The sequence below is a fragment of the Moschus berezovskii genome, chromosome 6, assembly GCF_049115385.1.
Source record: "Moschus berezovskii isolate FMDL1 chromosome 6, NW_MosBer_1.0, whole genome shotgun sequence".
Classification (NCBI taxonomy): Eukaryota; Metazoa; Chordata; class Mammalia; order Artiodactyla; family Moschidae; genus Moschus; species Moschus berezovskii.
Genome location: NC_142465.1, coordinates 78,809,428 through 78,822,796, shown reverse-complemented (window position 1 = coordinate 78,822,796; position 13,369 = coordinate 78,809,428). Strand labels below are relative to the sequence as shown.

The 13,369-nt window shown below is 37.8% G+C and overlaps 1 protein-coding gene across 25 annotated transcripts in view; it reads left to right on the top strand.

Moving 5' to 3' along the window:
- RBFOX2 (RNA binding fox-1 homolog 2) overlaps window positions 1-13,369 on the top strand; it is a 299,196-nt gene that overhangs the window by 261,380 nt on the left and 24,447 nt on the right. For 20 of the 25 annotated variants that reach the window (XR_008681951.2, XR_016037645.1, XR_008681952.2 and 17 more), the window contains 2 exons: window positions 8,979-9,071; window positions 11,888-11,948. Coding sequence is in view for 22 of the 25 variants with exons in the window: in XM_055396660.2 (XP_055252635.1) it covers window positions 8,979-9,071; window positions 11,888-11,948 (154 nt within the window). In the remaining 3 variants the exon portion in view is untranslated. The remainder of the gene's footprint in view (window positions 1-8,978; window positions 9,072-11,887; window positions 11,949-13,369) is intronic. The other 5 variants (XM_055396666.2, XM_055396668.2, XM_055396667.2 and 2 more) reach the window with 1 other exon arrangement.

The following is a 13,369-nucleotide window of genomic DNA, read 5'->3' as shown; positions in this document are numbered from 1 at the left end:
TTGCCTTGCACTTGCCTTCCAGAACTGATACAAAACCTGGCTTTCTCCTTTTCCCTTCTTAACTGTTACCCAGAGTTCTTTTATGGAATAGGCTTATTAATAGAGATTTATTTTGGAGTCAAAACCTAGATGCCTCTTCTGGGATCCACCTAAGATAAAGTAATGAGTACTTTGGTTTTTGTAAATTAAGTTTAGTTTCTCATTTCTTTTGTGTCTGGATTTGACTGTAAAATTACCACATGTCTTGGAAGGAACCAGAGAAAAGGAGACTTATATTTTTAGCTCAGAATTGCTCAGTCTTTTAACAGAGTGCTTTTCTATACAGAAATTAGCTTTATTGAACTTTTTCTGAAGCAATAATGGAAAAACTGACAAGTTTTTAGACATAAGTAATACTTACATGTAAAACAATATTTAACCAAATGGCTGCAAGACAAAAAGCATCTCTTTATTGCCATGTCTTATTTTTTATGAGAATATTGGACCCGGGTTTGAGAATATACCCCTTTAAAAACAAAATGAACACTTTTGCTGCCATGGCTGTTTCTTCCCTGCCTACCAGTAACCTACCTTTTTAGCTTGCCTGGGCAGTAGGATTTCTGTGTTCCAGAAAGTAGTTGCTTCTTTGTTGTTGACTACTTTCCTTTTTCCTCCTTTGACCTGCATATTCTGAATTTGGCTATTATGAAATGAATTTATTTCATTAACATGCATATACATACATATTTATTTAAATTATTTCATGTGATTTTTTAAAATCTTCCTTTTACCCCCTACTCCTTTGTACAAAGTCACCTGTGTTTAATTTTCTGTGATTAACTGAAATAAAGATAGACTATCCTTTTGAAAATGTTCAATTAAGATATATGATGAAAAATGGTACCCCTACCAAAAAAATTAACTAATGTACTCAAATAGAATCTAGAAAATGATTATACAGATATGCATAACTTTATTGATCCTCCAGATTTCACCAGTCATGATAAAGTATTAATACAAACAATAAGAAGATAATGTATGGCAAGAGCAGCCATATATCCTAGTTTATACCTGGTTGTTCTAGTTTATACATGTTGTTTCAGCATAATTGTTAATGTCCCCTTTCTCCCTCAAAGTGTCTTAGTTTGAACAGTATTTTCACTCTCCTCATAGATCCTTTAAGTAACAACTTTTTAAAAAAACACCTTTTAAAAAATCATTATAAAAGGAAAACATGATGTTTAATGAGAAGGAGGGCATACATAGTTCATTAAAGAGAATATTCACCATATTCTCATGTATCTCCTTCCAGTCGTTTTTCTTAGCATAGAATCTTTTTTTTCCTTCTTCTTTTTATTTTGTATTGGAGTGCAGCCAGTTAACAGTGTTGTGATGGTTTCAGGTGAACAGTGAAGGGACTCAGCCATTCATATACATGTATCCATTCTCCCCCAAACTCATCTCCCTGAATGAATATGGCTGCCATGTAACATTGAGCAGAGTTTCCTGTGCCATACAGTAGGTTCTTGATGGTTAGCCATTTTAAATATAGCAGTCTCACATAGAATCTTAAACAGAACTCTTAAAGGTCACCTAGTTGTCTGTTAGACACTTTCAATGACTGAGCAGTTTTTTTAAAAGTTTCTTCCATTGTTAAAATTCAGACCTTCCACAATCCTGTCCATCATCACCCAGCCCTATAGCAATTCATTTGTGATAATTATCAAGCTTATTTTAAAAGAAATACACAGATTCTAACGTTTAGATTTTCCATAGAGTTTTGTCAACATACTTTGAAGTACAGTTGTCACTTTTGAAGGGACATGTCTTACAAATATTGACTGTGTAGAAGCTCTGCACTTCCTCAGACAGTGTTGATTATTAAGTCCACTAAAGGACTGCAAAATAGAGCACAGCAACAATTATTGAGGTTTCCAGGGACAGAGGAGCCTGGTGGGCTGCTGTCCATGGGGTCGCACAGAGTCAGACACAACTGAAGCGACTTAGCAGCAGCAGCAGCAGTGGATTTTTAGTTAATATTTTTAGTAATCTCATTACTTCTCTCAGGTGGCTTTCTGGAATGATGGGAATCTGGGTTTGGGTTAAGCTATAGTCTAGACTGGAGTTTGGGAAGATAAAATGTTTATTCCCATTTCTCAGACATAAGTGTGCTGTAATTTCTCTCCTATTTCCCTGGCTCTTGATTTTATGCAAAGGGAAATTATTTATTTCTAAATATGGTCGAAAGACTGTCTTTGAAATTGCACTAAGTAGGCCTTTGTTATTTTTGGTAAAATTTGATGGGTAATGCTGAAATGAAATGTTTTCATTATATTTAAAACCGAATTAACAGTGCATGTAATTCCAAAAGTCTTAGTTTATTTTCTTTTGTTACCATTTTATGGGTTTTAGTTCTATTTTTCTTTTATTTATTTTTTAATTTCTGTGTTCTGGCCATACCCAGGAGAACCATCTGCTTTTGATTTCTCCCTTAAAAGTTACATGGTAAATTTTCTTTCTCATTCTTCTGAGATGGAAAAATTCAAAGATTATACACATTTTAAGATATTTTTACAATGCTTATCCTATTGCTTGTTATTTATTGCAGTCTGAGGCCAGACTAAAAAGGTGACAGTTATTCGGCTCCTGTGTGTCCTTGATGACAAATGGATGTCAAGGCAGATAATAAAATTTTTGTCACACTCTGTTGAAGTTTTAACCACAACCATATGCCTGATAAATACAGCATCTCTTAATTTCCAAAAGACAGCTAAGATAGCTGGTAAATCATGAATGTAACACTGATATTTTTAAATTATTAACATAGAAGAACTTTGGGAGCCGAGAACCTTAAGTAAGAGTCCAGTGCAGTGGCCATACTGACCATTTGACATGTGGCAAAGGGCTTCCCTGGTGGCTCAGAGGTTAAAGCGTCTGCCTCCAATGCGGGAGACCCAGGTTCGATCCCTGGGTCGGGAAGATCCCCTGGAGAAGGAAACGGTAACCCACTCCAGTATTCTTGCCTGGAGAATCCCATGGATGGAGAAGCCTGGTTAGGCTTCAGTCCACGGGGTCGCAAAGAGTCGGACACGACTGAGCGACGGAACGGAACGGAAGTCTAAATTGAGGATATGCTTTAAGTACAAAATAGATGCCAATTGCAAAGACTTAGATAAAAAATATAATCTTAAACATCTCACTAATAGCGGTTTTATAATGATGCCGTGTTACAATTATGTCATATATACTGGCTTAAATAAAATACATTATTGAAATTCATTTCACATATTTTTACTTTATGGTAGCTAGAAGAAAATTTGAAATTATATATGTGGCTTATGTTCCATTTCTATCAGATAGTGCTGGTACACCCAAATGTGTCAACATAATTTTTTTAATTAAAAATAAAACTTTACTTTTTGTTTGTCTGTTCTTTATCTTCTTACATACCTTAAATAGTTACTCTTGTTAAGAGTCTGTGACTATTCGGAAAGTTATTACATTTTCCTATTTGATAAATGTATGATAATTTTGAAGCTCTTCTAAGGAAACCATTGGGTTTAGACTGTATGAATTATTTTTTCAAAGCAAGAGATCCAAATAACCAGACTTAATATGAATTATATTTCTAAGAATAAAGAGACATTAAGCATAATTTCATGAAAGTGAGTTTTACTGTTAGTAACTTTATTATAAGCCTGTGAATATCCTTAGCTCAATTCCTGGCACATTTTCAAAAATGGGTAAATTTTATTAAAGGATCAGTAGTTTAAATTTTTTTCAAACTTTGAGTTAATATTCATAAAGCCAAATTGTAAATGTGACAGATAAGCAGGCAGGAAGCTGAGTTGATGGAAAATCACCTGTTTGAAATTTCCACTCAAGACAAAAGAACTTAAGAACAATACTCCAAAAGTGCTGGTGATGCTTCTCCCCTTCCTTATCACAGACCTTAATCCTGAGAGGTGTATCCTAATTTTTTAGTGCTTTTGAACAAATTATCACAAACACAGTGGCTTAACACCACACAGATTTATTATCTTGCAGTTCCGGAGATTGGAAGTCCAAAGAGGGTCTCACTAGGCTAAAATCAAGGTGTCAACGGCTGTTCTCCTTCAGGTGGCACTAAGCAGTGGATGCTCCACTGCCTGCCTTGGTCACCTTCTGGAGGCAGCCCACATTCCTTGGCCTGTAAGCCCCCCTTGCACCTTTAAAGTCAGCAATGGCCAGCCCAGCCTTTCAATTCTGACTCTCCTCTTTTCCTCTTTCACTTGTAAGCACCCTTGCAATTACATTGGGCTCACCTGGATAATCCATGATCATTTCTCTATCTCAGGATCGTTAATTTAATCACATCTGCAAAACCCCTTCTGCACTGTAAGGAACACATTCACAGGGGATTAGGACATGGACAGCTTGGGGGCTGTTCTGCCTGACACAAGGTCTGTTTACCTTCGAAGGAAAGAAAGAAATCCTCTTACCTCTGTGTTTCTTATCAAGAAGTCCCAAAATTATCAACAAGGCCTTCTTCCTCCTCTTATGCTAGTAAATATGCCTGTAAAGATGGCTTCATTTTTAAGTCTTTGGTGTCTTAATTAGAATTTCCTTTAGTTTATAAGTACCTTTCCTTATAAAACATTTTTAAAAACATTTAAAAGTGAAATTTTGTTCCAGAATACCAAAGTCATATTGAAAAAAATCTTACACATGTAGGCTTCAATGTTAAACTTTGCCATTTGCTGACCATGAGCTGCCAATGCTTATGATACCATGCAGCCACTGTGTCACAGATGGCCCATCAACACATTACAGAAAGGAGGATCATAGAACACATTTACCATTAGATTTGAAAGCAGAAATGAGAAGAACTGTGGAACTAATGTAATTTAGTCAGTGGAATTCAGAACTTAGATTTCGAAGCATAATTTCTAATTTTCTCACCATTAGCTATAGATAAAAAGCTGCACAGAAGGAAGAAGGCCTTGCTGTTACTCTGGGCCTTGTTGATGCTTGAGTCCTTAACCTCAGGTTGACTCCATGTCTTTATTTCAAAAGGAGACCAACAAGTTAATCCTTTCTACCCATCGGTGTATTTAAAAGACAAGTAATGTTTGTATGCATGTGGGTATATAGATACAGATAGTCAATGCTAGAATTAAAAACTTAGGTGCTAGTTTTTATATAATCTATTGTTCAACTGCTAATTTATAGTTCACTAATTTAACCGAAGGTATCCAATGTATGAGGCTGTGACAATCAGTTGAAATACAGCTTATAGTACTTCTAAAATGTGATACAAAACCTCATCACAATCTGCAACCTTTTTTAAAAGGTTTGACTTTCCCATTGGAGGGCTCTCTGGGATTGGAGAACTGGCTTCCTGCCTTTATCAGATGCTAGTGGAATAATTAATTAGTAGCTTGTCCTTGTACAAATTGAGTTGTCAAAGTGGCTATAACATCTTGATACCAAAATTTGTTTCTGAAAATGAGTTCCCATTGATATTTTCAACACATATACATTTTAAAGGAACATTTTTAATTAAAGTTACCCATAGTATTACATCCTAAGCTACATATTTTTTACAAAAAAATTCTTTTCGGCTTAGCATTTCACTTTCTAGATATCCAGATTGAAGGTGGAGGTAATCCATTGGAATCCTCCACGGATTGCTACCCAGTCGTATAATCATTTAGATGCTGAGTCATCATATCCTTCAGAATGATGGAGTTGCTTTTATAAAATCTTATCAAACAGCGCACATTGTTGGCCATCTCAGTTAAGAATATGCATCATATATATAGGAGTGCTCATGGATTAAGCAGCAAAGCAGAACTTCAGTAAAAATAAAGGGTTCAGGTTATCCTACAATGGGATATTCAAAGAATGCTAGAGGGACAGTGAAGCTATTGAGAAATGAGGACTATCTCCGAAAATTCTAAGAAGTTACCACTCTACAGAGGTAAATAGCTTGAGAAATTGTTATAGTTGCTAAGTAGAGAGACAAGGGGAGAAGGCAATGGCAACCCACTCCAGTGTTCTTGCCTGGAGAATCCCAGAGACGGCGGAGCCTGGTGGGCCACCATCTATGGGGTCGCACAGAGTCGGACACGACTGAGTGACTTAGCAGCAGCAGCAGAGAGACAAGGACAAAGCACCTAGAATGAAGCTGATGTAGTGCTTTTATAAATAGTCCTGCAGTATGGAGTAAATCCTGCCGGTGTTGGAATCGGTGGTAGGAGGATGACCCAGGCTGGCTTTTAGATGCAGTGTGAACAAAGGAAGTGAAGGGAATGGCATCCCACTCCAGTGTTCTTGCCTGGAGAAGTCCATGCACTGAGGAGTCTGGCAAAGAGTCAGACACGACTGAAGCGACAGCACACGCACATACACGCGGAGGAGTAAAGCGGATTCGCTCCCTGGTCTCCTGCACTTTCTACTTGAATTAAAGCTTCATGGTTTGTTTTCCAGCATCTGTGGTGGACAAATAAATTAATCCTACAAAAAAGATCTTCATGACCAAGATAGTCACGATAACGTGATCACTGACCTAGAGCCAGACATCTTGGAATGTGAAGTCAAGTGGGCCTTAGAAAGCATCACTACAAACAAAGCTAGTGGAGGTGATGGAATTCCAGTTGAGCTATTTCAAATCCTGAAAGATGATGCTGTGAAAGTGCTGCACTCAATATGCCAGCAAATTTGGAAAACTCAGCAGTGGCCACAGGACTGGAAAAGGTCAGTCTTCATTCCAATCCCAAAGAAAGGCAATGCCAAAGAATGCTAAAACTACCGCACAATTGCACTCATCTCACACACTAGTAAAGTCATGCTCAAAATTCTCCAAGCCAGGCTTCAGCAATATGTGAACCATGAACTCCCAGATGTTCAAGCAGGTTTTAGAAAAGGCAGAGGCACCAGAGATCAAATTGTCAACATCCGCTGGATCATGGAGAAAGCAAGAGAGTTCCAGAAGAACATCTATTTCTGCTTCATTGACTATGCCAAAGCCTTTGACTGTGTGGATCACAATAAACTGTGGAACATTCTGAAAGAGATGGGAAAACCAGAACACCTGACCTGCCTCTTGAGAAACCTGTATGCAAATCAGGAAGCAACAGCCAGAACTGTACATAGAACAACAGACTGGTTCCAAATAGGAAAAGGAGTGCGTCAAGGCTGTATATTGTCACCTTGCTTATTTAACTTATATGCAGAGTGCATCATGAGGAAAGCTGGGCTGGAAGAAGCACAAGCTGGAATCAAGATTGCCGGGAGAAATATCAATAATCTCAGATATGCTGATGACGCTACCCTTATGGCAGAAAGTGAAGAGGAACTCAAAAGCCTCTTGATGAAAGTGAAAGAGGAGAGTGAAAAGGTTGGCTTGAAGCTCAACATTCAGAAAACAAAGATCATGGCATCTGGTCCCATCACTTCATGGGAAATAGATGGAAAAACAGTGGAAACAGTGTCAGACTTTATTTTTTTGGGCTCCAAAATCACTGCAGATGCTGATTGCAGCCAGGAAATTAAAAGATGCTTACTCCTTGGAAAGAAAGTTATGACCAACCTTGATAATTTATTAAAAAGCAGAGACATTACTTTGCCAACCAAGGTCCATCTAGTCAAGGCTATGGTTCTTCCCGTGGTCATGTATGGATGTGAGAGTTGGACTGTGAAGAAAGCTGAGCGCCGAAGAATTGATGCTTTTGAACTGTGGTGTTGGAGAAGACTCTTGAGAGTCCCTTGGACTGCAAGGAGATCCAACCAGTCCATTCTAAGGGAGATCGATCCTGGGTGTTCATTGGAAGGACGATGCTAAAGCTGAAACTCCAATACTTTGGCCACCTCATGCGACGAGTTGACTCACTGGAAAAGACTCTGATGCTGGGAAAGGTTGGGGGCGGGAGGAGAAGGGGACGACGGAGAATGAGATGGCTGGATGGCATCACCGACTCTGTGGACATGAGTTTGAGTGAACTCCGGGAGTTGGTGATGGACAGGGAGGCCTGGCGTGCTGTGATTCATGGGGTCGCGGAGAGTCGGACACGACTGAGCGACTGAACTGAACTGAACTCAGTAGCAACTGTATTGCCGTTCTATGGTATTCTTTCCTGTTGAATAGTATGCAGTTCATGTCACTAACTAGATCTCACTCCCACTGTCTTTTGACTATTTCTTTTCTCTCTACATATGGAAAAAAACAAACACATTGAGTAGGCTTCAACAGATGTATAATTTAGGCAGATCTGGATAAGCAGTTTCTGAACTCCAGCTGAACATATTCTTACTCTTGTGTCAATCTGTTCGTTTAAAATTCACATTGAAGAAAGTTATAATTGACCGCTGCCTAATGGTCTTTTCATTTGCTTAGACGAACATGAGTGCTCTCCTTTCCCACACCCAGTACCCACGAATCAAATATCCACACTATGTCTTAAATTATTCTGTTCCCAGAGGAATTGATGGTGCTGTAAGCCATAGGCCAAGTGGAGCTAAAATGGTTAGACCTCCTAACAGATACATCTTATGAAGCTGGTACCCAAATATCAAGCTTCATATAGAAGTTGCTGAGGAATAATAGATTTGATTATTTTTTAGTATTAGATAAAGGGACATGTACATTAACAGCATGAAATGAGAAAGATAGGATTATTTTTAAATGTTCTGATTTTCAGTTGACTAGTTTGACCCGAGTAACTCTATACCTCAGTTTTGGTCTGGCCTCACATGCTTTTTGTTTTATTTCATTATTATTATTGTTGTTAATCACATTATTACTATTGTCACTACTACTATAGTTCTTTATCCTTTTATTGGATTTCATTTCCCTTTACAAAATATGCATGGACCAACAATGTGACTTTGGGAGAGTATTGCTGAGTTGTTGCTGATGTCAGTTTCATACTGTGATATTTTTTTTTTCTATTTACCAAGAGATGAGTACTTCAATATAACGATGTGCATGTTTTCCCCCCTTCTCCCGCTGCATGCAGGGATTCGGGTTCGTAACTTTCGAGAATAGTGCTGATGCAGACAGGGCCAGGGAGAAATTACACGGCACCGTGGTAGAGGGCCGTAAAATCGAGGTGCATGTCTTCAATAATTCAACTTCTGGTTTATATTTTTATTTCTCTTTTTATGTATTGCCTCACTTATTTCACATTTGGAGCCCTGTCTTGTTTGTGGTGTGTGTATTGTGTCTCTGTGTCCTTCACTTTCTTGCACTAAAGTACTGTAAAAGTAACACTTCTATCCCCCCCCCCATTTTTTGGTTGTTTGGGGGTTTTCCTTTCAATTTACCTGTGTGCGAATGTATATGTATTTGATTTCATTTACTTTTTTCCTCTGAAATGTTCATCCTTCTACTCTCTTGATTTTTTTCCTTTGCTTCGGTTTGCGAGACTCTGAAGTCCTGTAATCAGGCCAAAATAAAACTAACGTTGAAAACATCTAAAAACTGTCCAGTTTAGAAATGTGTCCTGTATGAATCAAGGGACCAACCAGTATCCTCTCTCTCTTGGGAGTCCAGTTTGCCTCCACCTGCATGTAATAAGTAAGGAATAAAAGATCATAGAGGTTGGGAGGTGGGGAGGAAAGAATCCAAAACTCATGTGGTTTTTAAATATATTTAATATCCAGAATTTCGGCAATTACTGGATAAAATTCTCAAGCAGAGGGTTGGGTGGCCACCTGTAGCACGTACTAAAACTGAGACTGAGTTGGCCACCTGGTGCTCACTGGCCCTTTTCATCACGCAGTGAAGGTTAACTGGCTCCTTTCCCCTTTCCCAGTTTTTAAAAGTATGAAATATAAAAGCCACCATTTTGAGTAAGATGTCTGCATATTTTGCTTTTTTTTTCCCCCTCCCTTTCCAATGGTTTAGCATTTAGGGCCCTTCACTTGACTCACTCTTTCCATGGTAACTATACACAATGCTGGCGATGGTGCCCGTTGGCGGTAAGTGAAACCAAAGCACTAGAGAAGAAGCTTTTTAAAAATGTAATTACAAACAAATAAGAAAGAAAAAGTCCATCTGCCATCTCACATTAACACTACAAAATGTGATTTGACTTGTTCCTCTTCCTTTTCCTTTCCCCCTTTTATTTTCAATGCTGTTGAGTAATGCCGCCTGGACTCTGGATGTACATATTGTTTTGTAGCCGTCTGAGCTGTTTGAGTACTGACGTCATGGTGATTTTTTTCCCCTTGCACATCTTACTCAGAGTTACTGAACTCCAGTTTGGCTGGTTTTATTAATGCACTTCCTGCCCCTACATCCTTCCCTCCTTTTCCTCTTTCCCAGACCTCTGTTTGTAGCTATGACTGTCCCTTCTTTGCCCTTGACAGCTCTCTCTCCTGCGCGTGACAGCCTTCCTGACTTTCTCTCTTCTCTTCCCTTGCTTTTTGTTCTCCTGACCCACGCTCTCTTCCTATCCTCCGCCCTAGTCATCCCACCCCTTCTGTGTTCTGTGCAGCTATTGGTCTCTTTGCTGACTGGTGGTTTCTGATTGGTTCTGGCCATTTTTCCTTTAAGTGCTTGGGTGCTTTCTGCTCTAGCAGCTAGTAGAAGCTCTTGCCCCATTCTAATCCTTGTCTGTGAGAGCCTCGCTCTTCACTTTCTCCCGTCTTTCCAAAATTGGTGGTTGTTTTTTTTTCTTTCTTTTATTTGTGTGTGTGTGTTTTTTAACTGCATGCTCTCAGTCTCATCATTGTTGTATCCCATTCTTTCTTTTTAAATGTGAAATGTTGATATGATTTTGTGGGCAAACTAGAGTAAATGAAGTTTCAAGCTCTTTTCCTCACATAGGAAGGTGATCACTATACAAATCTTAAAAAAACACAAAACATTTTTGGTTCCAACTCCACCTAAAATTGGTGTAGTTTTTGGTAGCAAATTTATTGCTATTCAAATTTAACATAATATAAATCCCCAGAGTGAAATAAAACATTTTGTATAATTTTTACGTTTTATAATTCTTTTAAAAACTGGTCTGTTTCTACGTACCTGACAACAAAGTATATAACCAGGTTCTATGGTAAGGTTCTACCCTCCTCGCAAGAACTTTGAAGCTGATTCTGACACTGGACTGACTACAGGATCCTGGCTTCTAAGCTCCATTCATCTTTTCTTTATCAGCACCATCTTTATAATGCCTACTTACCTTAGCACTGAGAATGCTTTAATTATGCAGTTCTGTAATGAGGGTAGAGAGTACCATAAAACAAAATAAACATAAAGCCTTTTTTTTTTTCCAGTTCTTTTAAGTGCCTGATTTAACGGCCTTCTGAAAACTTTCTTCTTAAGTGAGTAGGGCACATAATCTAGAAAATAGTCCTATTTTTAACTGCATAGTCCTTTAGGAATCTAAGTTCCTGTACTTTTTTAGTGACCTCAAACAGTAAAATTTTATACAAGCATGTAAACAATGATAAACATAAGAACAGATCAGATCCACAGATTTTTTTCTCCTATCTTCCTGTAAATCTGTTTCCTGAACCAATGTAGCAAGCCTCTGTTTTATGAATGAACTTCAAAGTTCACATGCAAACAGGGTTCTTTCCAATTTTTTCCACATTTTCCTCAGTGCAGAGACTTCTCTTTTAAAAGATCTCCAAAGAACTTGCAAATGTACTTTTTCTTTGGAGTCCTGGATGGTAAAGTTGCCCTAGTTTTCCATTTGAAGACCAAGAAACTGTATTTTACTCTTGTTAGCCTCATTTAATGAACACTTTAATTAAAATACTATATTTTAATATTTTATATTGCTATATTAATTATTTAAATAAATTATCTCTGGAATTTGCATTGTAAACTGAATACTTTGCTACTGAATAAGCACCTCCATGTTCCCTAATGTGGTCTCCTTCCTCCCTGCCCCCCCTTTCTGCTTTGAACCTGTAGGTGAATAATGCTACAGCACGTGTAATGACCAATAAGAAGATGGTCACACCATATGCAAATGGTAAGAGGTTACAAATCATCTTCAGAAAAATGTCACTTATGCCATTTATTCTTGTATAGGTATATGAACTTCTCACAAGCCTCAGAGACTTTCTTGATTTCAGGCTTCAATTTTTTTCATGTACATTGAAGTATTTTTTTTTACCTGGCAGAGTTAATTTTTATAAATTACCTTTTTGGTTTTTTAAATTATTACAGTCTTAGTCTCAGTAAAATCCATGTTATATAGTGTGAACATGTCATTTGAGATTTCTGCTCAAAACCTTCTTTTAGCTGTTGAAGTTCTTTGTAATATGTTAGGCTTGTTCAAGATCTTACTTATCTGAACATGAGTGGACTAATTCTTGACCTCTTGGTCTCCTTTTAAAAGAATGCTCTAGAGGTAATAGCCACGGGGTATGTGTGTGTGTAAAAATAAAAATATTTTATATTTGATGGTTACATATTATGTAGTGAGTTTTATAAATGTTTCTCATTAAGGGGGAATTTTTCTGTAAATATTTTGTCTAACAAAAACAGAACTTGTGCTTCGGTTGTCAAAGTTAATCTAGATTCATGTTGCCTGAGTAAGAGGATATAATTTTAATCTATAGTACAAGAGTGGTTTTGCACACTGTGTTCCACAGGACCATCTTTGGGGGGAAAAGAAAGCTGAATGGACTGGGTCTGGTCTTGAGGCCCATGGCTCTACTTTGAAGAACCTCATTCACTGTTGTATATTTTAGAGTTCTGCATGAAATTTTATCTAGAGTAAAAAGAAGAGTTTCTCCCTCTATTGCTAGCGTATGACAGTATGTGCTGGTAATGTCTTAAGTCAAGAAGAAGTGTATTAGTTGTCCTTCAATAAATATGTGTAGCTCAGCTTTTCAAATAGAGTATAGCATAATTTGCATTTATTAGCATAACTTGCATTTTCCTTAGTCATTTTACTAGTGGTGTATCTTGGGACACCATCACCTTCCAAGTTACCTTTTGTTTTCTTCTTTTCACTGCTTCACAAAAATAAGTTTTTGCAATTTTGATTTTTAAAAAATCAAATTTTAACAAAATAAGGAGAGGCAAAGTATGTCGGATTTCCTTCAGATCCAGTGGGACAGACAGAGCTGCTGACTGGAATTGAGAAGACAGGAATTCTCCCACTCAATCTGTCTCTTCATTTTACTCTGTGACAGTGGGCCAGTTTCCTAACCCATTTCTGTTTTCACCTCTATCAAGTGGCAGCAAGAATTTTAGCACCACCAGGCTCTTCTTTCGAAGTCATCAAAATCCAGCCCTCTTAACTTATTCTTTAGGAAATAAAGCCCAGGAAAATACAATATTGATACTTGCTCATTGTACCAGAAGTGGTGCCTTTCTTATCACTCTCTTTCAGTTTTGTGAAAATCAAGTGACATAAACCCCCGTAAAAATACATTGTAAAGT